Source organism: Mirounga angustirostris, unplaced genomic scaffold (assembly GCF_029215605.1).
Source record: "Mirounga angustirostris isolate CCGP_5_RB_7025 unplaced genomic scaffold, mMirAng1.0.hap1 SCAF_1, whole genome shotgun sequence".
Classification (NCBI taxonomy): Eukaryota; Metazoa; Chordata; class Mammalia; order Carnivora; family Phocidae; genus Mirounga; species Mirounga angustirostris.
In genome coordinates this window covers 203,246,253-203,270,389 of record NW_026991709.1, presented here as the reverse complement: position 1 = coordinate 203,270,389, position 24,137 = coordinate 203,246,253, and the positions used below count along the sequence as shown (strand labels likewise).

The following is a 24,137-nucleotide window of genomic DNA, read 5'->3' as shown; positions in this document are numbered from 1 at the left end:
GGTTGAATGAGCCGGTACCTGTTGGAGGGTTGGGTACAGCGCGACACACATACTGGCCTTCAGTATATTGTGGGGGGAGGGGCCATCTAACCGGAGTTGTGAAAACAGTAGTGAGATCCTTGGTTTCTGGGGAACTTGGGCCCAGTGGCTCCTCAGATCCTCTAAGAAGCATCTTATAGCAGAACTTTCTCTACCTGTGCTGTCCAGTATGGCAGCCACCAGCCCCATGTGGCTACTGAGCCGTGGGGCAAGGTTGGCCCAACTGAGGAGCTGGGGGGTTAATGGTATTTAATTTTACTTAGTTTAAAATTAAGTCACCACATGAGATTAGTGGTTCCCTTATCAGTCAGCACAGCTTTAAGGGATTTGGAGATTCTCAGGGCCTAAATCCTGGCCAGAGATGAAGACATGAGATGGGAATTGAGGGCTTTTCCCCCTTGGGATGTCAGCCCAGCATGCCCCCCCACACACACACCAGACTGGGTTTCCTCAGGGACAGCGCCAGTGACAGTTTTCTTAGGGGCGCCAGCATTACCCAGTACAGGGTGGTCATTGGGAATATTTGTGGAATCGAATAATTTTTTTGCCTGGTGAACTCCTATTCATGCTTCAACCTCCCAACTCCCATGTCCCCTCCTTCGGTCAAGGCTCCCACAGTCCCTTCTTCCATTTGGCCCAGCCCTGAGCCTGCAGGACTGGTGTGTCTGCATCCAGCTCTATACCCGTAGACTGGGGGCTCCTCAGGGACCAGACTCAGGACTGAATAATCTCACAGTCCCTGGCATTGTCCTTGCTACGTGGGCACATGGTGGTTGCCGGGTAACTTACAGAAGTCAAGGAACCTGGGGCCAGAGGATAATGGTTCAAATTAAACTCACTTTCAAGATTAGGTAAACTGAGGCTCAGTGAAGGCAGCCTTGTCCGAGGTCCTTGCTTGGTCCTTTCCTTGTGAGGCCCAAGGAGCTTTCCCATTTGTGGTCACAAGCCCTGTCCCAGCTGCCCCTGTGCCTCTTGGGCTCCCAGCTGCTGCTGAGTTGCCCGAGGGGTCATGAATTATGGATGAGGCCTGCGGGCTCCTGTGACAAGACCAGCCTCGAGAACGTGCCAAGGACACCAAGTGTCCCTCCCTTGCCAGGTGGCTTGGCCCAGCCCCTTCTGCAGGGAGGCTTGGACTCCCCCAGTAAGACCCCTTCTAGGCATTCCTTCTTGTTTTTCAGATGGGGAAACTGAGGCACAGAGCTGGATAGTGACTCAGACACCAGGTGACCACTGGCTTCTGGGAGGCAGGGTTGGGACTCATGGGGACACCACTGCCAACTGGGTCATCGTGGTGAGGTGTGAGCTCTCCATTCCAGGAGTGTGCATGGGGTGGGAACTGTTGTAGAGGGATTTGGGAGACCCCAAGGGATCCTTGGGGACACTTCAGGGATCCCAACCCCCATGTGGCCGATCACAGTCCCAGTGTCCATCTCTCAGCAGACCCTTTCCCACGGGAGCTGCCCAGTGTGGAGCTGAGTGCTCAGGTCTTGATTCAGCTGGCCCAGGGTGCAAATCTACTGTCATTTCCTGGCTCTGTGACCTTGGCAAGTGGCTTCCCCTCTATGGGGGTGGGGGGAGCCTTGGTTTTCCCATCTGTGAAATGGCCCTGAGATTTTCTGCTTAGGCTGGAGCTCATCCAGTACTCTGCCCCCCACCCAGTGAACTCTTATTTGTGCTTGAAAGCCCCAATGCCCATGCCCCTTCCTCTAGACTAGGCTCCCCAGCCCCTATCCCTCTATCCAGTCCAGCTCTGACCCCACAGGACTTGGGGCATCTATATCCAGATCTGGTCTCCTAGAACGGGGGCTACTTGGGGGCCAGGCCTGGGGATGAATCATCTCAGGGGCCCTGGCATGCTCCCAGCCTTGGGGCTTTTGGTTCCTCCATCCTCTCTCTTCCTCCTCCACAGGGAGGACAATTGGAATTTCCCCTCCTTAGGCCCAAGCTGGCCATGGCTTTACAGCTCAGATTTGCTTCTCTCTTTGGACAGGCACTAAACAGGAGCCTGCGGGGGTCTCCACAGAGGGCATCAGGATGTCGTATTTTGGGGAACATTTTTGGGTAAGACCCACTTTTATTTTGATGGGGGCTCCTGGAAGGGCTGTGGGGCCTTTTATGGAGATGGGGGGACTTGGCAGCTTATGGGCAGAGCCTTGGATAGGTGGATGGTCTGCGACTCATAGAAGTTAAAGTGGGAGGAGTCAGGCTGAGTTTGAATCTACACCTTCCGACTTCATGGGCTTTGTGACCTTGGGCAAGTCACAGCTTGAACAACAGGGAGACTAAGGCCCAGAGTAGTATTCTTTGATCTCAAATTGCCTGGTGAGAAAATGCAGCGTCGGGGCTTGAACCCTGGGGCCAGACTGAACTTCCAGGATCCAGGGTCATTTCAGCCAGGGAATTTCCACATCTTTCCGATCCTGGAGAGTTGGGGGGTTTCTTGACTTGGCCCCTAGTGGCACCCTCACCCCTCTGCCTTCCGGGTTGGGGACCACCCTCACCCCTCTGCCTTCTGGGTTGGGGACCCAAGAGGGCTGAGACAAATTTGTTTTCATTCATTCATTCATTCATTCATTCCCTCCCTCCCTCCCTGCCACCACCACTCCACACCCAACCAACTGTGGAAGGTGCTGAGGCCCCCAAGAGGTTTCATCCTGGTTCTGACCCCAAGGAGCTCGCAATCTGGGAGACATAGAGCCAGCCAGAAATCTTCAGCCCTTCAGGGTCAGGGCTGGGCCCAGTCTTAGGGGAAACCAGGGGAGAGGTCAGGACATGGAGCCATGTTTCCTGTGGGCTTTGAGGGCTGAGATTTTCTAAGATGTAAGAAGGGCATTCCAGGCAGGGGGAACAGCTTGAGCGAAAGCCCAGAAGTGTGACACGGGTGACCAGTTGAGGGCACAAGGACGCCTCTTACAGGCCCATGCTAATAGGGAGCCACAGAAGATGTATGAACAGAAGAGTATAGGAAGGACCAGGGCTGAAAGCCCCTTCCCCAGTAGGGCCCTGAGCTTGCTGAGAGGAAGCCTGTTGCTAGGCAACTGGTTGCCCCTGGCAACAGGCCGGTTCCCTCCCTTTCTCCCTCCCCAGCTGGGGCTCCTCTTACTGCTACTTGTTTTCTTAAAGGGGCCTCACCCCCTTGCCACCTGCAGGGAGGGGGTGTGGGAAGAGGGCAGAGGGGGGATGGGGCCTGACCTCCACCTTCTGCCCAAGGGTCAGATTCCCTGGATTTGTCTCTGAATGGCTATGTGACCCCAGCAAGGAGCTGCTCCTCTCTGAGCCCCTTTTGGTGCCTCGATGTAAGCGGGTTAACTGTTTGATGATCAGTCGTTGCCCACGTTTTGGAACCCTGACAACAGCACCTACATTTATTTTAAAGTCTGTTTAATGGCATGAGGCACCTACATTTATTTTAAATTCTTTTTAATTGCATGAGGCACGCAAGCTTGCTGCAGAAAATTCAGATCAGCAGAGAAAATAGAAACCACCCCCGAGGCACTCCCCACCCAAAGATAGCCTGGTACAGAGTGGATCAGGGCTTTGAGTTCAGCATTTGATTTGGGCTCTGCTGGGAGCCCTTGGGCAAGTGATTTTGTGTCTGCAAGCCTCAGTTTTCCCATCTGGGAAAGGGGATGAAATTCCTGCCTCCCTAGGTCTCAGGGAGTACCCTGGGATGTTTGTCACTGGCAATGTTTCTTTTAATCAATTGTTTGTATCGGCGGCTCTTAGCTGGGTGACACTGGTACCCTGAGCTGGCCTGAAGGAGGCTCCAGTTAGGGGAGAATAAGCCAAATAGGGATGCCCCAGTCCCGCTGGGCCAAGGCAGCCTGGAGGCATTGAGGGCACTGGGGAGCCATGGGCAAAGTATGAGCAGGAGAGGGATACGATCAAGCTGTGTTAGAAAGATCTCTCTGGGGTTGGCAGAGGGGCGAGACTGGAGTCCAGAGGTTCTGATAAGAGACACAGGCCCAAGACAGTCCCTCCTAGGACCCTCACTGCCAGCACAGCCTGGGAGAGGCAAATACCACTGGGGGCCTTGCCAGGTCTGGGAAGCGGGCCAGTGGTTGGCTCCAAGTCAGCCCCAGATGCTGGCCGGGGTGGCCGTGCCTGGTGCAGCCTTACCCGAGGATCCCCTGGGTGGGGCAGGCGGGGACTGCTGGGCCTGTTTGCTGAGCCCTCACCGCTGCACAGGAAGCCCTGGGTTCAGCACTGTCCCAGCTTCATCTCACCAAGACCCTTGGGAGGTGGGTGCTGTCATTGTCCCCATTTGTCAGATGAGAAGACTGAGGCCCAGAGAGGTGAAGTCACGAGCTCAGAGTGACCCAGTGCATAAAAGGAGGCTCTGACACATATTCCTGGGAAACTGGAGGGAGCAACGTTGAACATTCAGGGAAGTGAGGGTCTGAGAAGGTTCCTGAAGGGGGTGGGCCTGGAAATGATCCTTGAGCGTAGAAGGATTTGGATGGGTGGAAAGAGATGCAGCCTGCTGAGCCGGGTTGCAGGAACAGCCCAGGCAAAGGTGTGGTGGTAGGAAGGCAGAGCCTGTCTTTGCACTGCTAACCATTTTACTGGCGAGGCCAAGAGGACGCTGGAGATAAGGTTGGAAAGACAATTTTGAGCTAAGGGCTTTGCATTTAAGCAGCTGGTGGGAAATAGGGAGCTATCAACAATTCTAGAATGAGGAGCGACCATTGGGAGATTTGAGCATCAGACTGTGTTGGGTCTGCCCGTCTTGGCCTCAGTTTCTCCATTTATGCAGCAAGAGGGGTTATCTGGTTGTGACTTCTGGCTTCAGCCTTCCGGTTTCCAGGTAAGTGGGAGGGTAAACTCGCCAGGTTGGAGGAGATTGAGGAAACCACTATTAACGCAGGACCTGCTTCCAAAGGGATCATTTCAGTGATTTGTGTTGGGAGTTAAATAATGCCAGATCGCTCCACAAGCTTCTTCTTTCGGCCCTACTCACAAGGCCCTGTTTGATGCTAAAATGTCTCCAGTTCCTCAGACCCCAGCTGATTTCCCTTTTTGATGAGCAGCTCAGTGTTCGGACATGATGCCCTTCACATGTCACAGGATCTGGCTGGGATAAAAACAGTTATTGCCTTATTTTTTCCTATTCCTTTCATCATGGCATGGGGTCACAGGGCTCCCAGCTAGAATAATGGTAAAATTTGCCTCTTTAAGTCAACGTATTTGGAGAAAAAACGAGCAAACTTAATGCAAAATGTTAACTAATACCACGAATTAGAAAAAACTAGGGTTGCCTTTGGGGATTTGGGGAACCCTGATGTGGATCACCTTGGTGTTTACTTCATCCTCATACGCAAGGTGGATGCTTCCCTGTCCCATCTTATCAAGGAGCCACTAAAAGTTCAGAGAGGGACAGTACCTTGCCCAGATCACACAGCACAGCCTTGGCATCCCCCACCATGGTGACCCCAGAACTGGGAGGAAAGAGGCACCCGGGTAGAGGCACTGTTCCCACCAGCCCCAGATGACAGCAGAATAACTCATTTGTTCATTTATTCAACAAACTCAAATGCCCTTTTTGGCCCCACCCTGTACTGGACATTGCTGGGTCCTGAGAGAGGCATCAGACCCAGACTGTGCTCTGGGGTCTCAGAGAGCGTGCTTCCATGTTGAAGGGAACAGAAAACAGCGACTTACCCAACAGGGGTTATATTGGCTCACAAAGGTGAAACATTGTAGGGAAATGGGGCTTTCAGGCTTGGTTTGATCCAGTAACTCGACTCAACATACTTTTTATTCAGACTCCGTCAGCTTCAACTTCTTTCCAAATCTCAAGGTTTCCACTTGGCTTCCAATATCTCCTGTGCCCACATAATTATTCATTATGTAAAGGCACAGACAGAAAAACAGGGGAAGAGATTGATGAGACAGAAACAGAGGCAGAAAGACAGAGAAACAGAGACAACAAGCGTAAGAGAACATCTTCCCCTCAGCCACCGGACAAAACTTCCAGGCTGCTCTCTGATTGGGCCAACGTAAGGCTCATGAACCAATCCTTGTGACCTAGGGGTAGGCCACAGGCTGATTGGCTCAGGCCTGAAGCAATCACTGCTGCCAAGGGGTTGGGCTTCGGCTGGTTGGCTCCTCTGGCCACGCCCCCGTTGCTAGGCAACCGTGATGTCTCCTCCACCCCTTTACTCAGTCTCCGCCCCCATCCCCTGCAGGGTGAGAAGAACCATGGCTTCGAGGTTCTGTACCACGGCGTGAAGCAGGGGCCCATCTCCACCAAGGAGCTGGCCGACTTCATCCGGGAGAGGTGAGGTCCCCACGCCCCGCCCACCCCTAGCCACGCCCCACAGTCCATGCAGCCTCCTCTACCTCGTGGCCCCGCCCTGGCTCCTCCCCACCTCTCCCCTGCGCATCCCACTACGGCCACGCCACACCCAACCTGCTGGAATGTCCTCGAAACCAGCGGTTCTCAACACAATCAGCCCCTATGCCGGCCTGTCAACCATTCCCAGGTTTCTGACGCCTCCTCCTGAAGAGATGATGATATGACCTACTTACAAGGGGAATTTTGAAAACTCAGTCTCATGCACTGAGGATGATAAAACACATGTATGATGAAGTAACCTACGTTTCGGCGTGTGAATGCTCCGACATCCATATCCCAGAAGACATAACAAATTCAAATTGCAAGACAGCCTTCTGCTCCCCAGCCGTTCACTAGCTGAACGCCCATTAAATCTGAGCGGAGTTCAAAAGATTATAACCAGGTTTTTCTCTGCGGCTGTATAGCGAGACCCGTCCAAGCTGCACAGGACAGGGCCGTTCTTTACTTTGAGGGCCTTCAGCTCCTGAATCCATCCGCGATTGCCTGTGGTGCCCTGTGGGTGCTGCTATCACAAAAATGCCTCCGTGGGTAGCTGGTTGTAACTGGGCACATTGCTGCCCCGAACAAAAATCGAAGTTCTGTTAATCTGGGCGCCAATGTGAGTGGATGTTAAGTAGGCGTTTAACAGTGTCTGTCCAGAGGGAAAAAGCAAATAGGAGTTCGCCTCTGCAATTAAACGAGACAAGGCGTATCAAGCATTTATAGAATATGCTCCAACTGTTTTTGAGCTGGTGCTACTACGGCTGTTCCTACCACTCTTGTTTTTAAAACGTATTACTTACCTGTGCCCGTCATTTTCCGAAATGCCTCTCCCGGGCTGGGGACTCTACCATCCTCCCTGAGATGGGGAGACTGAGGCCCAGGGGGATGGAGCGTCTCCCAAGGATGCCCAGAACCTTCTGCATCTTTCCTCTGTTCTACTCAGGGCCACCATCGAGGAGACCTACTCAAAGGCGATGGCGAAACTTTCCAAGCTGGCCAGCAATGGGACCCCCGTGGGGTGAGTGGGCTGGAGCAGAGGCGGGGGGTCCCCAAGGCGGAAGGGTCCTGGGGTATCAGGAGCCTACTCTTGGGTGGACATCTCTTCACACAAGTGATATGTCGACTAGGGAGTCAACCAGCCCCTCCCTTAAGGGGCTAATTGGACCGAGGAATGTAATTCATTCATTCACTTACTACCTCAATCATTCATTCAACACATATTTACTGAGGACCTCTTGTGTGCCGGGCACCATTCTAGGTAGTCGAGACCCAGCAGCAATCGAGACAAAATAAAGCCCCCAGTCACCTTCATTCCATGGTCATGCCATGTTACCTCTGGGGTGTGTGGCAAAACAGATGTTAACAGCAAACATGAACAAAAGTCCTTTCCTGGGGTGAAAGGCTCTAGGAAGGGGATGAAATAGAAGCGTGAGAGGTCAGGTGCTTCCTCTGGCGTGGGTTGCATGAGCTGAGACCCTAATAATGAGATGGCGCCAGCTACAGGGGTATCTGGGTCAGAGACGCTGGGAGGCAGCTCAGCCAGTGCAAAGGCCCTGAGGCAACCATGGATTCTGTATGTTCACAGAAGAGCAAAGAGACTGGCATGGCTGCAGGGCCTGGGTGCCCTTGAGTATCAGCTAGGGCCTGAAGTCCAGAGTGAGGACTCTAGGGCCTCAGGGCCTGGGTTTAAATTCCAGCTCTGATATTCATTTCCTAAGGGGCCTTGGGTGAGCTGTGGAACCTCCTATGCCTCCATTTCCCCATCTGTCTCAGGCCTGCCTTGTAGTTGTGGTGCAAGTGCTTAGCAGGACCCGGCACACAGTAGGTGCCTGCTGTCTGAGGGGATCCCGGGGGGGGGGGGCCTGCTGGACCCTGGGTGTGACCTGTTTCCAGGACCTTCGCCCCGCTCTGGGAGGTCTTCCGCGTCTCCTCAGACAAGCTGGCACTCTGCCACCTAGAGCTAACACGAAAGCTGCAGGACCTCATCAAGGACGTGCTCCGCTATGGCGAGGAGCAGCTCAAGATGCACAAGAAGGTGTGTGCGGGTGGGCACTACGGAGCCAGGTGGAGGGGGGACGGCAGTGGCTGGAAAGATCCCAGAACTTCTGGGGCCTTTGAACCCCCCGCTCCTGGTGTGTGCCTCTGAGAATTCTGTCAGTTCCACAACACCAAACCCAGACTCCTACACACCTGAGCACTGTCCAGTTTCGGACTCAGAACTCTGGACCAGGGCTCTGCAAACTATGGGCTACGGACCAAATCCAGACTGGTGCTGTAGAGCCTGAGAGATAAGATGGTTTTTACATTTTTAAATGGTTGGGGGGAGGGAATCAAAAGAAGAAGATTTCATGACAGGTGAAAATTATGACCCTTGGATTTCAGTGCCAATAAATAAAGTTTTGTTGGCCCCAGAGCCATACCCATTCCTGTTTAAAAAGGGAGTTGGGGGGCGCCTGGGTGGCTCAGTCGATTAAGTGTCTGCCTTCGGCTCAGGTCATGATCCCAGGGTCCTGGGATCGAGTCCCGCATCGGGTTCCCTGCTCAGTGGGGAGTCTGCTTCTCCCTCTGCCCCTCCCCCTGCTCGTTCTCTTTCTCTCTCAAATAAATAAAATCTTAAAAAAAAATAAAAATAAAAAGGGAGTTGTTAGTAGTTAATATTGTACACTTAAAAATGGCTAAGATGGTAAGGGGGCCTGGGTGGCTCAGTCAGTTAAGCATCTGACTCTTGATCTCAGCTCAGGTCTTGATCTCAGGGTCAAGAGTTTGAGCCCCGTGTTGGGCTCCACACTGGGTGTGGAGCCTATTTAAAAAAAAACAGCTAAGATGGTAGATTTCCTGTTATGTGTGTTTTACCATTTTTTTTTCTTAAACTGGGGGACAAAGGGGCACCTGGGTGGCTCAGTCAGTTATACGTCTGACTCTTGATCTCAGCCCAGGTCTTGATCTCAGGATCATGAGTTCGAGCCCCGCGCTGGGCTCCATGCTAGGCGTGGAGCCTATTTAAAAAAAAAAAAAATGGCTAAGATGGTAGATGTTCTGTTATGTGTGTTTTACCAAGAGTTTTTTTGTTTTTGTTTTTGTTTTTTGAAGAGAGGGAGAGGGGGTTGGAGGGGCAGAAGGAGAGAGAGAATTTTAAGCAGGCTCACACCCAGTGCAGAGCCCCACATGGGACCCGATCTTACAACCCTGAGATCATGACCTGAACCCAAATCAAGAGTCAGATGCTTAATTGACTGAGCCACCCAGGCGCCCCACCATGATTTTTTTAACTGGGGGACAAGGGGGGTGCCCAATGTGAAGCCTACTAAAAAAAACTGGGGGACAAGGAAGTTTTCTGTGGGTTGATACAGAATAATCTTGGGAATAGATTATTAAGCCAAAAAAGCTGTGAGTTAAACAGAGATTGTGCCTATTTGTCATTTAAAAAAAAAGGGCTAGAAAAAACACATTTGCTGGTCTATGTGCTGATTATTTCTGGAGACCTATCAACTCCGAGGCAGAGGCCTGGGAGGCTGGGGATCAGACAGTGGGAGGTTTTTTCCTGAGCTCCCCCCTTAAAACTTCCTGCAATAGGAACCCTCTGTAAATATTCCCTCTTTAAAAAGTTAAAAATTTTGAAATTAATAGAATACTCATAGAAGGTACTCCATGGGACTGGGAACCCCACAGAGTGTTTGGGAAGCTGGGAATTTCACGTTGTGCCCCTGTGATCTGCTCAGGTCCTGCACCTGGGCGGGGGCTTCACACGCGACCCACACTCCCCCTTCCCCACCCCTGCAGTGCAAAGAGGAAGCCGTGGGCACCCTGGACGCTGTGCAGGTCCTCACAGGTGTCAGCCAGCTCCTGCCCAAGTCCCGCGAGAACTACCTGAACCGCTGCATGGACCAGGAGCGGCTGCGGAGGGAGAGCACCAGCCAGAAGGAGATGGACAAGGTGGGCCCCCAGTCATAGGGCCCCAGCTGCCGTGAGCCCTCACAGGTCCAAGCAATGCTGCCTGATGGGAGTATGAAAACATATCCCAGAGCACTGGTCATCAAACCTTCTGTGGTCATCACACCCTGGGCACCCCAAGAAGTTTACCTGCTGGAAGATGAGCCCCCAGGGGAAGAAATGCCCCGTGTGTCCCCTCCCGCCCCCATCCCCTCCCTGTGCCTCGTAGGCAGAGACGAAGACGAAGAAGGCAGCAGAGAACCTGCGGCGCTCGGTGGAGAAGTACAACTCGGCCCGCTCTGACTTTGAGCAGAAGATGCTGGACTCGGCTCTGGTAAGAACCAGGCACTGGGACCTGGGAGACCCACACAGTCCTTGGCCCAGGATCTGCAGGCCTCGGAAGTCCAGAATCTCTGAAACCCTCGACTCCCCAGAGCCTTAGAATCACAGGTTTCAAGCCATGGGATTCTAGAGCCAGTTAGCTATTGGGATTGTTGTTGGCATTATTATTTCAAAAGCCAAAGCCTTTTTGTGCCTCAAAATGGGAACAGAGTTAGTACCTGCCTTGTAGAGTTTTTGTGGATATTAAATGAGTCCCTACATGGGAAGTTTTCAGACTAGTACCAGGTGCATAGAAACCACTCTAGGTGGTATTATTATTTCTATTATTATTTAAAGATTTATTTATTTATTTATTTATTTATTTATTTATTTATTTATTTTTATTTATTTGAGGTGGGGAGGGACAAAGGGAGAAGGAGGGAGAGAATCTCAAGCCAACTCCACACTCAGTGCGGAGCCCGACGCAAGGCTCAATCTCACGACACTGAGATCATGACCTGAGCCAAACTCAAGAATCTGCTGCTGAACTGACTGAGCGACCCAGGCGCCCCTATTTCTATTATTATTGACAAGGTTTTTGAACAGGGCAAGGCAGGGTCTAGAAGCTGGGAGTCTACTAACAGTTCATGGTGGCTGAAAGACCTGGGTTTTGCTCCAGCCTCCATTCTTCACCAGCTATGTAACCTCTTCATGAGACACTGTACTTCTCTGGGACTCTGTTTACCCAAATGTATAAAAAAGCAGATTGGAATCTCAGGATTAGGAATCAGATTTTTTTCCCGACTTTGCAAGTGATAGAAAGTTGCAAATGATAGAAACCTTCATTCAAACTGACAAGGAAGATTGATTTATAGGCTCAGGGAACTGAAAAGTTTGAGGGGAGAGCTTCAGGCATGGCTGGATCCAGGTACCCAAATGTTGGCAGGAAGTTGTGCCTCTCTGCTTTTTGAGTCTGTTTTTCTCCCTGGGGGCTTCACTCTTAAGTAGAGATGCCCTCCTGGGTGTGTATATGGGTGTGTGTGTGTGTGTGTGTACAGCAAATTTGGTCACCAGTAGCCCCATATGAATCCCACCAACTCATTGACTCAGGGTATAAAAGTGTCTCATTTCCCATAGTTTTAGGAAAAGTCCCAGGGAAGACACTCCTTGGGTCTTCCCCACACCAGTCACTGAGGCCAGGGGGCTAGAACACTCTGACTGGTCAGGCTGGATCACCTGGCCATTCCTTGTGACCTCCACCTTCCCATTTTCCTCTCCCTTCCTGGCTCAGCGCTTCCAAGCCATGGAGGAGACCCACCTGCGGCACATGAAGGCACTGCTAGGCTCCTATGCCCACTCGGTGGAGGACACCCATGTGCAGATTGGGCAGGTGAGTGGCACCAGGGGTGGGAAGCAAAGCAAAGGGTTCCAGGCAAGGGGCCCTGGCTGTGCACACTTACACACTTCATTCACCTGGCCCAGGTGCATGAGGAGTTTAAGCAGAACATAGAGAACGTCAGCGTGGAGATGCTCCTGAGAAAGTTTGCAGAGAGCAAGGGCACAGGCCGGGAGAAGCCTGGTGAGTTGGGACATCAGTGGGGGTCAGACTTAGGGGCCGCAGCTGCGGGGAAAGAACAAGACTCAGGGTGCCTGGATGGCTCAGATGGTTAAGCGTCTGCCTTCGGCTCAGGTCATGATCCTGGGGTCCTGGGATTGAGCCCCGTGGCAGTCTCCCTGCTCGGTGGGGAGCCTGCTTCTTCCTCTCCCTCTGCTACTCCCCCTGCTTGTTTTCCCTCTCTCTCTCTCTCTCTCTCTGTCAAATTAATAAATTAAATCTTAGAAAAAAAAAAAAAGAACAATACTCAAGAGGCAGGGCACTGAACCTCCCTGCACCTTGGTTCCTCATGAGAAAAATGGGCTGATGACAAATCTAATTCCGCAGCCCACACAGGAAAAGGATTTGATGTCCCATCTTTTTTTTTTTTTAATATATCTTTTTTTTTTTTTAAGTAATCTCTATTCCCAACGTGGGGCTCCAACTCATGACCCCAAGATCAAGAGTCATGTCCTCTTCCAACTCAGCCAGCCTGGTGTCCTTTGGTGCCCCATCTTATATGTAAATCTCTTACAACCAGATACTAGAGAGGCCTTGAATGCCAGACCCAACTGTTCATACTTTACCCTGAGGGCCTAAGGGAGCCATTGAGGATTGTTGAGCAAAGGATCAATTTGAAAAAAATGTCCAGATGAGGGGTCGGGGAAGGGTTGAGAACAAAACTTTTGGGGTCAGATCTGAGTCTGGGTCTTTTCTTCATTGCTTGCTATGTGACCTTGGATGTTTGTCTTGACTTCTGTGAGTCTCAGTTTCTTCATCTATAAAGTGGGGATGATGATAATCCCCACCTAATGAAGTTATGAATGTTCAGTAATTTGATGCAGGTAAAGGGCAAAGTGTGTGCCTAGCATACAGTAGGCATTCAATAAATGCTGATATACAGTTTATGTCCCCAAGTCAGCCACTAACAACTGTCCTTAATCCCTCCTGTCTCTCTAACTCAGCCCTGGCTCAGGCCATATCTTCTGGTGTATGGCCCCAGTCTTGCTCTAAACTGGCCACAGATCTGTCCTACCCTGCTCCTGCTCATATACCCTCCATGGTTCCCCATCATCTTTGAAGAGAGTCCCAGCTCCTCATCTTGGCACTTGAGGTTCAGCCCACCGCACCGACTCATGGTCCATCCCCTGACCCACTCAAGTACTTGCGAGAAATGCTGGAAGTAAAAAAAGTAACTCAGGCATCACCCCCTCTGGTCCATCCCAAGAGGGGACCAGAACCCCTGGCCCATCCCCCTCATGACCATCTCTGGGGCTTGTTCAGCATCTCGGCTTGTGCACTGGACCCTGACTGGCCTTGAACTCAGACCCAGGGGCCATTGTGAGTCCAAGGGCGTGCTGCTCTCCTTCCCAGGCCCGGTCTCCCAGCCAGGCTGAGTTTCTCACTCTCTTCTATCTCAGGGCCTTTGGATTTTGAGGCATACAGTGCGGCTGCCCTGCAGGAAGGCAAGTACGTCTGGGCCTGGATGCCCAGGCTGGACGGTGGGGATGAGCGAGGCAGATCTGAAGGGGAAGGGGGCACCCCCAGGGCTCAGCTGCAACCCCTTCATCTGTTCTCAGCAATGAAACGTTTGCGGGGAGCCAAGGCCTTTCGCCTCCCAGGACTGAACCGGCGGGAGCGAGAGCCACCTGCAGCTGTGTGAGGAAACACCCCCTGCCCAGCCCTGGCCCAGGCTAGCCCGGGATCCCTTCCCCCTTTCCCAGGCTGTCCTATCCCAGAAGATAGTGTCCTATCCCAGAAGCTGAGAATTCCTCTTCCAGGCTAGCCCAGGAGAACCTCTGTCCCAGGCTAGCTCAATATGCCCACTGCCCAACCTAGTCCAAAATTCTTCCTTTGCCATGGCTAGCCCTATCATTTCCCTGCCGAGGCTAGCCCTACTTTGAAAAGGTATTCCCTACCTTTTCAAGCCAGCCCTTCAGACTAGCTCCAGGGTTCCTTCCTCCCCTGCCAAGCTGTTTGAGAACACCCTGAGCTCAGCTAAGTCCAGACTCACGGCCCCCAGCCGCAGGCAAACCCCTGGGCCCCATCACCTGGGGAACTAGCTCAGGACAACATCGCAGCCCAGGGGCCGCCCCCAGGTGCCATGTCTAGCGTTGGGGTTTGGGGGCGTGCAGATGAGGTGGGAGAGCAGAAATGAGCATCTCTTTCTCCACCCCCAGAGATTCCCTGGAGCCCGATTCAGGGGTGAGTACCATGGGAGGGGCTGGGCCGGGCTGCAAGTGGGAGGGGTTCAATCCCACCTCGGCCCCCAAGCCTGGAAGCCAAACCTGGAGCTCAAGGCGCTCAGTCTCATCTCAGCTGCAAACTCCTGTGGGCCACGTGGGAGGGACTGATGTCCCCACTTAGCCTCAATTTGCCCGTCAGTCTCACCACCTAAAGACAGGCAGTACTATTATTGCCGTTGGGGCTGTTTTTAGGTCTGAGTCAGGGCCCAGAGGTGGGAGGGTGCGTGGCAGGGTGAGAGGGGGAGGTTCAGTAGCAGGGAGCCTGACTCACTGCTTGTCCCCCTAGACGTGTCCAGAGGTGGATGAAGAAGGTTTCACCGTCCGGCCTGATGCGACCCAGAACAATATCCTCCTGGTGCCCCCTGGGGGCAACTGTTGGCACAGCAAGGACAAAGCTCTGCCCGCAGTGATCCCTCCACTAATAGCGACCCTCTCTGTGTCCACCCTGTGGGGAGCTTGCGGTGTAGACGTAGCAGATTCAAATAAAGACACCTGCCCTGTGGGGTCAGGGCTGAGCAAGAGGGAGCGAGGAGGAGCCCAGAGGGCTTCCTGGAGGAGGGCGCACCAGCGTTGGGGTTTAGCATCTGAATGAGAGTTTGGTAGTGAAGGCTGGGCATGCTCATGCAAAGACTTGGAGCAAAAACACGGTGGCAAGGGGGGGCAAGTGGGGAGAGATGGGCTCGTGTAGGGCCTTGAAAGGTGTGAACAGGAAGGGGTGGGTTTGAGGGCTGAGCCGAGGGAGACCCCCATGCTGGGATCTGCTTGGCCCCTTGACTGTGGCGCACGCACGGTGGAGCCCGCCCGCTTTTCCTCCAGTGACTCGGACTTCGATGATGAGGAACCCCGCAAGTTCTATGTGCATATCAAGCCTGCCCCTGCCCGTGCCCCCGCCTGCAGCCCCGAGGTGGCTGCTGCCCAGCTCAGGGCCACGGCCGGCAGCCTCATCCTTCCTCCTGCCCCAGGGGTGAGGCGTAGGAGGGGTATTCTGGGGGGGGCCGGGGGGGCTGGCAGGACGCGCCCGGCCTGATGCCACCCACTTTGTCCACAGGGCACCATGAAACGCCATTCTGCACGTGAGCAGCCTGTTAAGGGGTCTTCGGTTTGGGGAGGAGCACATGGAGGGGAGGTTGGGCCTGGAGTGTGAGTGTGGGTTTGAATCCCAGCTCTGCTGTGTGACTTGCGGCAGGCTGCTTAACCACTCTGACCCTCAGTCTCTTCTTCTATAAAATGGGGTCATTATGAGAATTAAATGAGAGCTGAAGGAAGGAGCCAAGCCGGGAAAGAAGCCAAAACCTGGAGACAGGTTGGCTCAGGCTCAAATCCCTCTCTGCCTGACTTGCTGGTCACCTTGGGCAGCTGGCTGGGTAGCCCTAAGCCTTATAGTCTCTTGTTCTGTGGCTGGAGGGGGGGGGGCGGGGGGAGAGGGGAACAGTAGGCAGGGTGACAGGAAGGCTCAGGGAGGTGCATCTCTTGTAGGGGATGCTGCTGGGAAACCACAAAGGCCTCGATCTGCCCCAAGAGCCAGCAGGTAGGTCCTACAGCAGTGGGACATCCGGCCAACATTGAGTGGGGGGACGGGGGCTGCCCCCAACTCCTCTTTCCTCCCCCCCTTCGTCAGCCTGGCAGGGAGTTGAGGGCATGCTGTTTTTGAGGAACCACTTAGTCATTCATTCGATGAACACTTATTGAGCCCCTGCTGTGTACTCGTGCTATTCCGAGTTCAGAGACGGATGACCAAGACAGGTCTTCCTTCTCAGATTTGCATTCTAGTGGCTCAGATTTTAGGAACAGCAAATAAGTTAGAGCATGTTCGATACTTCCAGGTGCTATGAAGAAACAAAGCAGGCAATGTGGGGGAAGATGCCAGTGGGCAGCTTCGGTTGAGAAGGTGGAGGCTGCTCTGGGGTGGGGGTGGGGAACTTTGAGTTGAGACTTGAAGAGAGCAGGATGTGGCCTCAGGCAGAGCCGGGGAAAACGAGAGCTCAGGACCAAGACCAGCCTGTGCAAAGGCCCTGAGGAGGGAGGAGGCATAGGAACGATAGAAACCATCCCTCCTGTCCACCTCGTCCACAGCTGTGCAGAGAAGCTGCAGTCAGATGAGCAGTTTTCCAAGAACCTCTTTGGGCCGCCCCTAGAGTCGGCCTTTGACCACGAAGATTTTACAGGTGATGGCGGTAGGGGGCTTCAGGGGCACAGGCTTGGCTAGCAGGAGGCTGGGTGGGGCCATTGCAAGGGTAGGTGGGAGGGTGGGCCAGGCTGGAGGGAGCATTTGGGGGGTCCTGTGGGGGTCACTGGTCAATGGGGTGGTGGGCGGGGCCACAGCGTGAGTGGCGAGCCCTCTGTAGTAGTGTAGGTGACAGTGGGTGGATGGGCGGAGCTTCCGCGGAAATGGAAGCGACCAGAGGGCGTGGCCTGATGGGTGGGCGAGGCTTTGAGTGGGCGTGGCCCGCAGGAGGAAGGACGGGGCCTCCATGTGGGCGGGGTCTGGAGCTGGCACCCCCCCGCCCCCCCTCCAGGCTCCAGCAGCCTCGGCTTCACCTCCAGCCCCTCACCTTTCTCCTCCTCGTCGCCCGAGAATGTGGAGGACTCCGGCCTGGACTCGCCATCCCACGTGGCGCCTGGCCCCTCCCCGGATTCCTGGGTCCCCCGCCCGGGCACCCCACAGAGCCCACCTAGCTATAGGGCGCCGGCCTCCGAGTCGAGGGGGACACGGCCCCTGCCAGCGTCGGACTCGCCACAGCCCCTCGCCCCATCCCCGGGTCCCTGGGGGCTGGAGGCTGTGGCTGGAGGAGGTGAGTCCAGGAGTCAGAGTTATCAGAGCCCTGGGTGGGGACGACTGAGCACCACTGTGGCCAGGGCCTGAATGGGGTGCTGGGGACACAGCCCAGAACCCTCACCCTTGCAGGGACAATAATGAAATGGATATTGAACAAGGTGGAGGTGGCAGGTGCCTGGTGAGGGCTCAGTAGGTTGGAACCTCCCTGAGGAGGTGACCTCTGAGCTAAGAGTTGATGGAGGTGAGGAAGGAGCCGTTTGGACACAGGGGGGACACGGTCTTTCCAGCCTAGAGCACATCCTGTACAAAGGCCCTGGGGTGGTAGCTGACAAGGCCCTCTGAGGAACCGCTCGGAGGCGGGTGAAGCTGAAACAGAGTGATGACAGGGAAAAGGAGGGAGAGGAGGGAGATGGGCCGGAGCAGGGCCTGGTAGTCTCTGGGAATGATGTGAGTTTTACCCTAGCAAGGCCTGAGCCACAGAAGGGGGGAGCTGTGAGCAGAGCAAGGGCGGCACTTGACTCAGATTATGGGCGCCCTCTGTCCACCTGGGGGTGGGAGCTGGAGACCAGGGAGGTGAGGTGAGTCTAGGGAAGAGGTGATGGGGTAACAGTGGGGAGAAGCGGGCACGCAGACACATTGGGAGAGAGCAGAGGGGTCGGGGTGGAGCGTAGGAGGGCAGCTGGGCGTTCTTCCAGGAAGGGCCAGAAGGGGCAGGGAATATGGGGCGGAAGTAGCTGCAGTGGGGGCATGTTGAGACCGGGCCTTTAGATGTCAGGTGGCCAGTGGACCCTGAGTTTGGGGGGGAGGCCAGATTGGAGCACCCCATGGGCAGCTGTGTGAAGCAGGAGGGGAGGCCGCCCGGGAGAGGGGAGGGCCCAGGGTGAGCTGGGACAGGGCTGCAGGTTGGGAGGAAGAGGCCAGTGGGGGGGAGGGGGGCCTGAATCAGAGGGCTGTGACCCCATGAGGTCCCCAGCAGTGGCGACAGGGCTGTTTGGCACCATCCTTGATTAGAGAAAGAGCCGGTTTGGAGCTGGATCATGGGAGTTGCCAGGGATGTGAGTGTGGAGCATGTGAGGAGACTAGTCAAGTGCGGGTGTCTGAGCTTCCCTAGAGAACTGGGGTTCTCCACCAGGCCGGTTCTGCCCCCTAGGGGACCCTTGGCAATGTCACCGCTGATCTTAGCTCGCCACTACTAGAGGGATGGGTGCTACAGACGCCTGGCTGGTGGAGGCCAGCGATGCTGGTCAGCACCCCACAGTGCACAGGACGACCCCCCAGAGATTGCTCGGGCCCCCAGTGTCAGCAGTGCTGTTGAGAAGCCCTGGGCTAGAGGGGAGCACACCTGGGGTGTAGGCGGGGGGCGAGCAGGCAGCTGTAGATGGAGCCGACAGGGCACCTGAGTGTTAGGCAGTGATCAGTGACCTTCGCGGGTGAGACTCAGACTCAGGCCAGAGTCGGAGGCTACGTCGTACTCATACTCGGAGAGGATGAGGGTCACAGAATCGCTGATGTTGGATAAAAATCCTCTGCCAGTCCCCCCACCCCCCGCCCCTGGAGCCGTGCCTGCCTCCCGAGCATCCAGAGCATCCAGCGCTTGCTCACGTATCCCCAGTAACCCCTTCCTGGGCCATCAGCCCAGTGTCTGGGGGGCTCAGGGCTGTGGATAGCCTCTGCAGGCCTGTCCGGCACTTTCTCTGCAGCCCCGAGACTTCAGCCCCAGGGGGTCTCCCCCGAATAAGCCCGACTCCCAGTTTTGGGGAGAAGTTCCTTCTCTGGGCAGGCCCGAGAGGCCCACGGCAGCATCTCGGCTGTACAGCTGTCTGTCTGTCACTCCCTCCCCAGACCCTGCAGCCAGAGACGGCCTGGCGGCGCCCCCCCGGAGAGCCCGCACCAGGAAGGTGTCCTGCCCCCTCACGCGCAGCAACGGCGACCTGGTAGGGGGAGGGCGCGCGGCAGGAGCGGGGCTGGGGGCGCCTCTGGTGGGGGGCGGGCAGCATCAGGGTGCTGCTCCCGGGCCGTCATAGCCTGGCCTGTCTCCCTCCCCAGTCCCGGTCTCTGAGCCCCTCCCCGCTGGGCTCCTCCACCGCCAGCACGCTTTCGGACCGGCCCGGCTTCCCATCACAGACGGCACATGGTATGGTGGGGAGGCCCCGGGCCCCTCTCTGGGCCTCGCTCTCACCCTCTCTGGTGCTGGGTGGGTGGCTAAGTGAGGCGTTGGCAGAAAGTGGGTTCTGGAGTCTGGGACCTGTGCTCACTCTGTCTGTCCCCATTCCCTCCCGCCCCCACCAGGAATCTCCCGGGGACCCAGCCCTGTGGTCCTGGGCTCCCAGGATGCCCTGCCTGTAGCTACTGCCTTCACCGAATACGTCCATGCCTACTTTCGAGGCCACAGCCCCAGGTACACAGTGATGGGGGGACAGTGCCAACGAGGACGGAGACAAACAGGACTCTCTGGGGCCTCTGGGTCTAGGTTCCAGGAGAGACAGCCTTCAGGTGTGTTCCTTGATCTGCTTTACTGTGGAAGGGCCTCGATCTCTGAGCCAAGCAACCAGGCCCCTGTCCTGAGGGCAGTGGGAACCACGGAGGGTGTTAGAGCAAGGGCGAGGCCTCGTTGTGACCACAGGTTAGCAGCTCTTCTGAGGCTGCTCTGGGCCTCACACTGAAGGGAGCGGGACCAGAGGCCAGGCCCTTGGAAGACTGGGTTAAGGAGGAGTTGAGGGGCCAGGAATAATCTGGGGGCAGCGCCCAGCAGGGAAGACCTTAAGATCAAACCACAAATGGGAGACTATTAGGCCTGAAACCCAAGATGAGGACAGTTCTATAACTGAATGTTTTGCTTTGAGCTTCCCGGTGGCCTAGGGGTAAAGAGACCTAGGGAGGGGGACGTTCCTGCCTCCGTCAGCCCAGTGTGGTTTCTTCCTGGTGCCTGGATTGCTGTCCAGGCAAGGACGCAAGGAGCTGACGTTGGGAGTGAGGACGCTGGGCACAGTCAGGGCCTCGCTTCTTCTGAGGGGCTTGGGGAGCTGCAAGCTGCAGTGGGGCCGGGAGAGCCCCGAGCCAACACCCAGTCTCCTCACCGCCCCCAACCCCAGCTGCCTGGCTCGAGTAACTGGGGAGCTGACCATGACCTTCCCGGCTGGCATCGTGCGTGTGTTCAGTGGGACCCCGCCCCCACCTGTCCTCAGCTTCCGCCTCGTGCACACGTCCGCCATTGAGCACTTTCAGCCCAATGCCGACCTGCTCTTCAGGTATTGGAGGACGAGTCGGGGGTCAGAGGCAGGGGTCCCAGAGGCTGGTGGGGTCCAGGATCTCCCCGCCTGTGAGTTCGGGCTCTGCCTCCTGGGATTTGCTGTGCGGCCCTGGGCAAATCACTCTCCCTTCCGGACCTCATTGTTCTTTTCTTCTCCGTGTCCCCCCACACACCCCCCACCTCCGGGGGCCCATGCTTGACTGGGCCCAAGGGGAGCCAGGGAATCCGCCTCTGCAGGAAGCCCTTGGGGTAGGTTGGACGCTGAGGGCCTTGGGAAGGTGTCTCCCAAGGGTTGGGGTGATTATTCCTGGTCTCTGTAGCGACCCCTCCCAGAGCGACCCTGAGACCAAAGACTTCTGGCTCAACATGGCGGCTCTGACCGAGGCCCTGCAGCGCCAGGCCGAGCAGAATCCGGCCGCCTCCTACTACAATCTAGTGCTGCTGCGGTACCAGGTGGGCCGCGGGGAGACAGGGCAGAGGGCGCAGGGAAGGGCTTGGGGCTGGGCAGGGTGAGCAGGCCGCGGACGTGGAGGCCAGGGGTAGAGAGAGCAGAGTGAGCTGGCGGGGTAGGCAGTGGAGGGGGGCAGGCCCCCATCAGCGCAGGTGGCACCATTGTATAAATTAGGAGAGGCCCCATCCCAGGAGCCTGCGCCGGCACCCTGGCCGCAACTCTGTCAGAATGAGGCACTCTCTTGCCCTCTGCTGGAAACGTGGTGTCACACAGACTCTGATCGAAACCATCTCTGAGGCAGAAGGAAGAGGCTCCCACGGGGTGGTATAGGCAGTGCTGAGTCGGGTCTGAGAGACTGCGAGGCAGGGTCCGGGGGTGGGGTTGAATAGTGTGTGGCGTGGCAGGACAGGGCGGCCTAAGCTGTGTCCCCTCTCCCGTTCTCGCTCCTCCTAGTTCTCCCGCCCGGGTCCCCAGTCTGTGCCCCTACAGCTGAGCGCCCACTGGCAGTGCGGGGCAACCCTCACTCAGGTCTCGGTGGAGTACAGCTACCGGCCCGGTGCCACGGCCGTGCCCACACCACTCACCAACGTCCAGATCCTGCTGCCTGTGGGGGAGCCTGTGACCAACATCCGCCTACAGCCAGCCGCCACCTGGTGAGGGCGTGCGGGAGGCCAAAGGAGGCTCGGCGGTGACCCTAGAGCCCTCCCAGACCTCTCTCTTTGATGCAGCAGCTAAAGGGTCCACCATAGGTCCGACCATTCAGCATCAGCATCCCTTGCTTAGACGTAAGGGTGACATTATTAGCAATAATAATATCGGACACCAAGAGCTTCCTGTGTGTCAGGCGTGGTCCACGTGCTCTATATACATGGACTGGCTCAGGGCTTCTAGCAATCCCTTGAGGTGTGGACCGCCATCATTCCCCTTTGTGGAGCGGGGACGGAGGCAGAGGGAGGCTAAGTCACTTATCGGCCGTCACACCAGGATGTGAACCCAGCTGCCCACTCTCTGCCCTGGGCTCTTAGTCACCCCACAATGTTGCCTTTGTTTTGTACGAAAGGTAGGAACTGCCACGAAGAAGCCAGACTTGAAGGACTAAAAATGCTGCAAGGCTGTGGGGTCCTCGGGGGCCAGTTGCTCCATACCCCACGTCCATTTTACAGATGGGGAAACTGAGGCAAGGGAGAGGACCTGGCTTGCTGGGGTCATGGAGCTGAGAGGTGACCGAGCTGGGACCCTCGGCTCCCAATGTCCTCTCTGAGAGAGACCTGACCAAGCTTTTCTTGATGCCAGGAATCTGGAGGAGAAGCGACTTCTTTGGAAGCTGCCAGATGTGTCTGAAGCAGGGGGTGAGTTATGGTTGTGCATGAGATCGCAGGGGGTTTGGGTGGGAGGGGCTTGTTTAAAATGAGAATTGGGGATGTGTTGGGGAGAAGTGTAGACAGGGAGGAAAGCTTAAAAGGGCTTTGACAAAGCTGTGGGAGAGGACAGGGTGGGGGGGGCAGCCATAGCAAGTACAAAGGCCCTGAGGCAGGACTCCTTTGCAATTTACACATAGCCCTGAGGGGCCAAAGGAAAAGGGTGCAGGGGCAGGGGCACAAGAGGAGGTCAGAAGAGATGGATAGAGGGCGCCTGGGTGGCTCAGTTGGTTAAGCGACTGCCTTCGGCTCGGGTCATGATCCTGGAGTCCCTGGATCGAGTCCCGCATCGGGCTCCCTGCTCGGCGGGGAGTCTGCTTCTCCCTCTGACCCTCCCCCCTCTTATGTGCTCTCTCTCATTCTCTCTCTCTCAAATAAATAAATAAAACCTTAAAAAAAAAAAAAAAAAAAGAGATGGATAGAGGCCACAGATCTAAGGGTTTGGGAAGAGCCCGGGTCCCAACAGGATGGGGGCTGAGGCTGGGGCACGGCTGACCTCAGGCCTCCCCAGGCTCTGGCCACCTATCTGCCAGCTGGGAGCCATGCTCAGGCTCCAGCACACCCAGCCCTGTGGCCGCTCAGTTCACCAGCGAGGGGACCACTCTGTCGGGCGTGGACCTGGAGTTGGTGGGCAGTGGCTACCGCATGTCGCTTGTAAAGAGGAGGTTTGCCACAGGTACTCTCCCCCCGCACCCTGCTGCTGCCCACCCCTGAGGCCAGGACCATGCCAGGCCCTGAGCTTCACCCCCTGCTTCTGCCAAGGTGCCGGGGGAGGGGGGTGGCAGGGGCATCTGGGGTGTGTTTGGGAAGGTTGGTGGGGGTTGGACCCTGGAGGCCCAGGATGGTGGGCGCGAGTGGCAGGTCAAAGGGCCCCCGTAGGGTGTCCTTGCGAGGACCCAAGGCAGGGAGCCAGAAGCTGCATGGCCACACTGCCCCCAGCCCATTCTCCTGCCCCCGCAAGGGGCTGCTGGGGCCCATGGGGCAGTGGGAACAGTGAGTTACAGGGGTGTTTGGAGGAGGATCGGGAGATCCCAGGGTCGGGCAAGGGACGGCCCTCCCTTCCTCCCCGCTCATGGCGCCACCCCCACAGGGATGTACCTGGTGAGCTGCTGAGCCTGCAGAGGCCCCCAGCTCTGCATTGTGTCCTGGTGCTCGCTGACTGATCCCTGCCTTCCTGCCGGACCCTGGGATCCCACCCTGGCCTCCCTCAGGGCCCTGACTCCGTGGAGAGGAGCCCCACACCCAGCCTGGCTGAGCCGGAGATTCCCTCCTGCTCAAGCCAATTCCCATGCAGGTCCTTGGACTTTTAATGTTCTTTGAATAAACTTTATTTTCTAATAAAATAAATAAGCCTTTTCCTGCTCCAGGAAATTTCCTTCACGGCGCCAGAGAGGAGAGGAAGGGAAGATGGATGGGTGGGGAAGATGTAATATCCTTAATGTTCCCATCGTCCCCACCCTCCCCTCACCCAGCCTGTGCAAGGTGGCACCAGGGGGGAGAAAAAGCCAGACATGGACACCCCAAGCTCCATGGACGTCTGAGCTCTGTGAGGAGCTGGTGGAAGGGGCAAGGCCTAGAGCAACCCAGAGGGGGGTTCAGACTCTTCCTAAGGAGAGGGCTTTATGAATGGGGCTCTGAAGTATGAATAAGAGTTTGCAAGATGGGGTTGGGCATCCCACGCAAAGGAATGGGGAGTTGTGAGTTCTGAGAGGAATCCATTAGTCAATCCACAAACATTGATTGACTACCTACTGGATGCCAGGCAGCTGGGA

The 24,137-nt window shown here is 55.9% G+C and overlaps 1 protein-coding gene across 1 annotated transcript; it reads left to right on the top strand.

Annotated features, from left to right (window-relative positions):
- Positions 1-1,205: 1,205 nt before the first annotated feature.
- Positions 1,206-23,710, top strand: FCHO1 (FCH and mu domain containing endocytic adaptor 1). The gene is made up of 27 exons (XM_045863847.3): positions 1,206-1,262; positions 2,030-2,100; positions 6,228-6,319; positions 7,323-7,397; positions 8,273-8,414; positions 10,160-10,312; positions 10,539-10,643; positions 11,922-12,020; positions 12,113-12,209; positions 13,646-13,690; positions 13,805-13,883; positions 14,405-14,429; positions 14,757-14,814; positions 15,256-15,434; positions 15,519-15,543; positions 15,947-15,998; positions 16,544-16,635; positions 16,987-17,266; positions 19,063-19,180; positions 19,293-19,380; positions 19,536-19,644; positions 20,339-20,494; positions 20,817-20,949; positions 21,401-21,600; positions 22,241-22,296; positions 22,877-23,041; positions 23,456-23,710. The coding sequence occupies exons 2-27, from the start codon at positions 2,074-2,076 to the stop codon at positions 23,476-23,478; spliced, it is 2,673 nt and encodes an 890-aa protein (XP_045719803.1). The 5' UTR covers positions 1,206-1,262; positions 2,030-2,073; the 3' UTR covers positions 23,479-23,710.
- Positions 23,711-24,137: the final 427 nt, after the last annotated feature.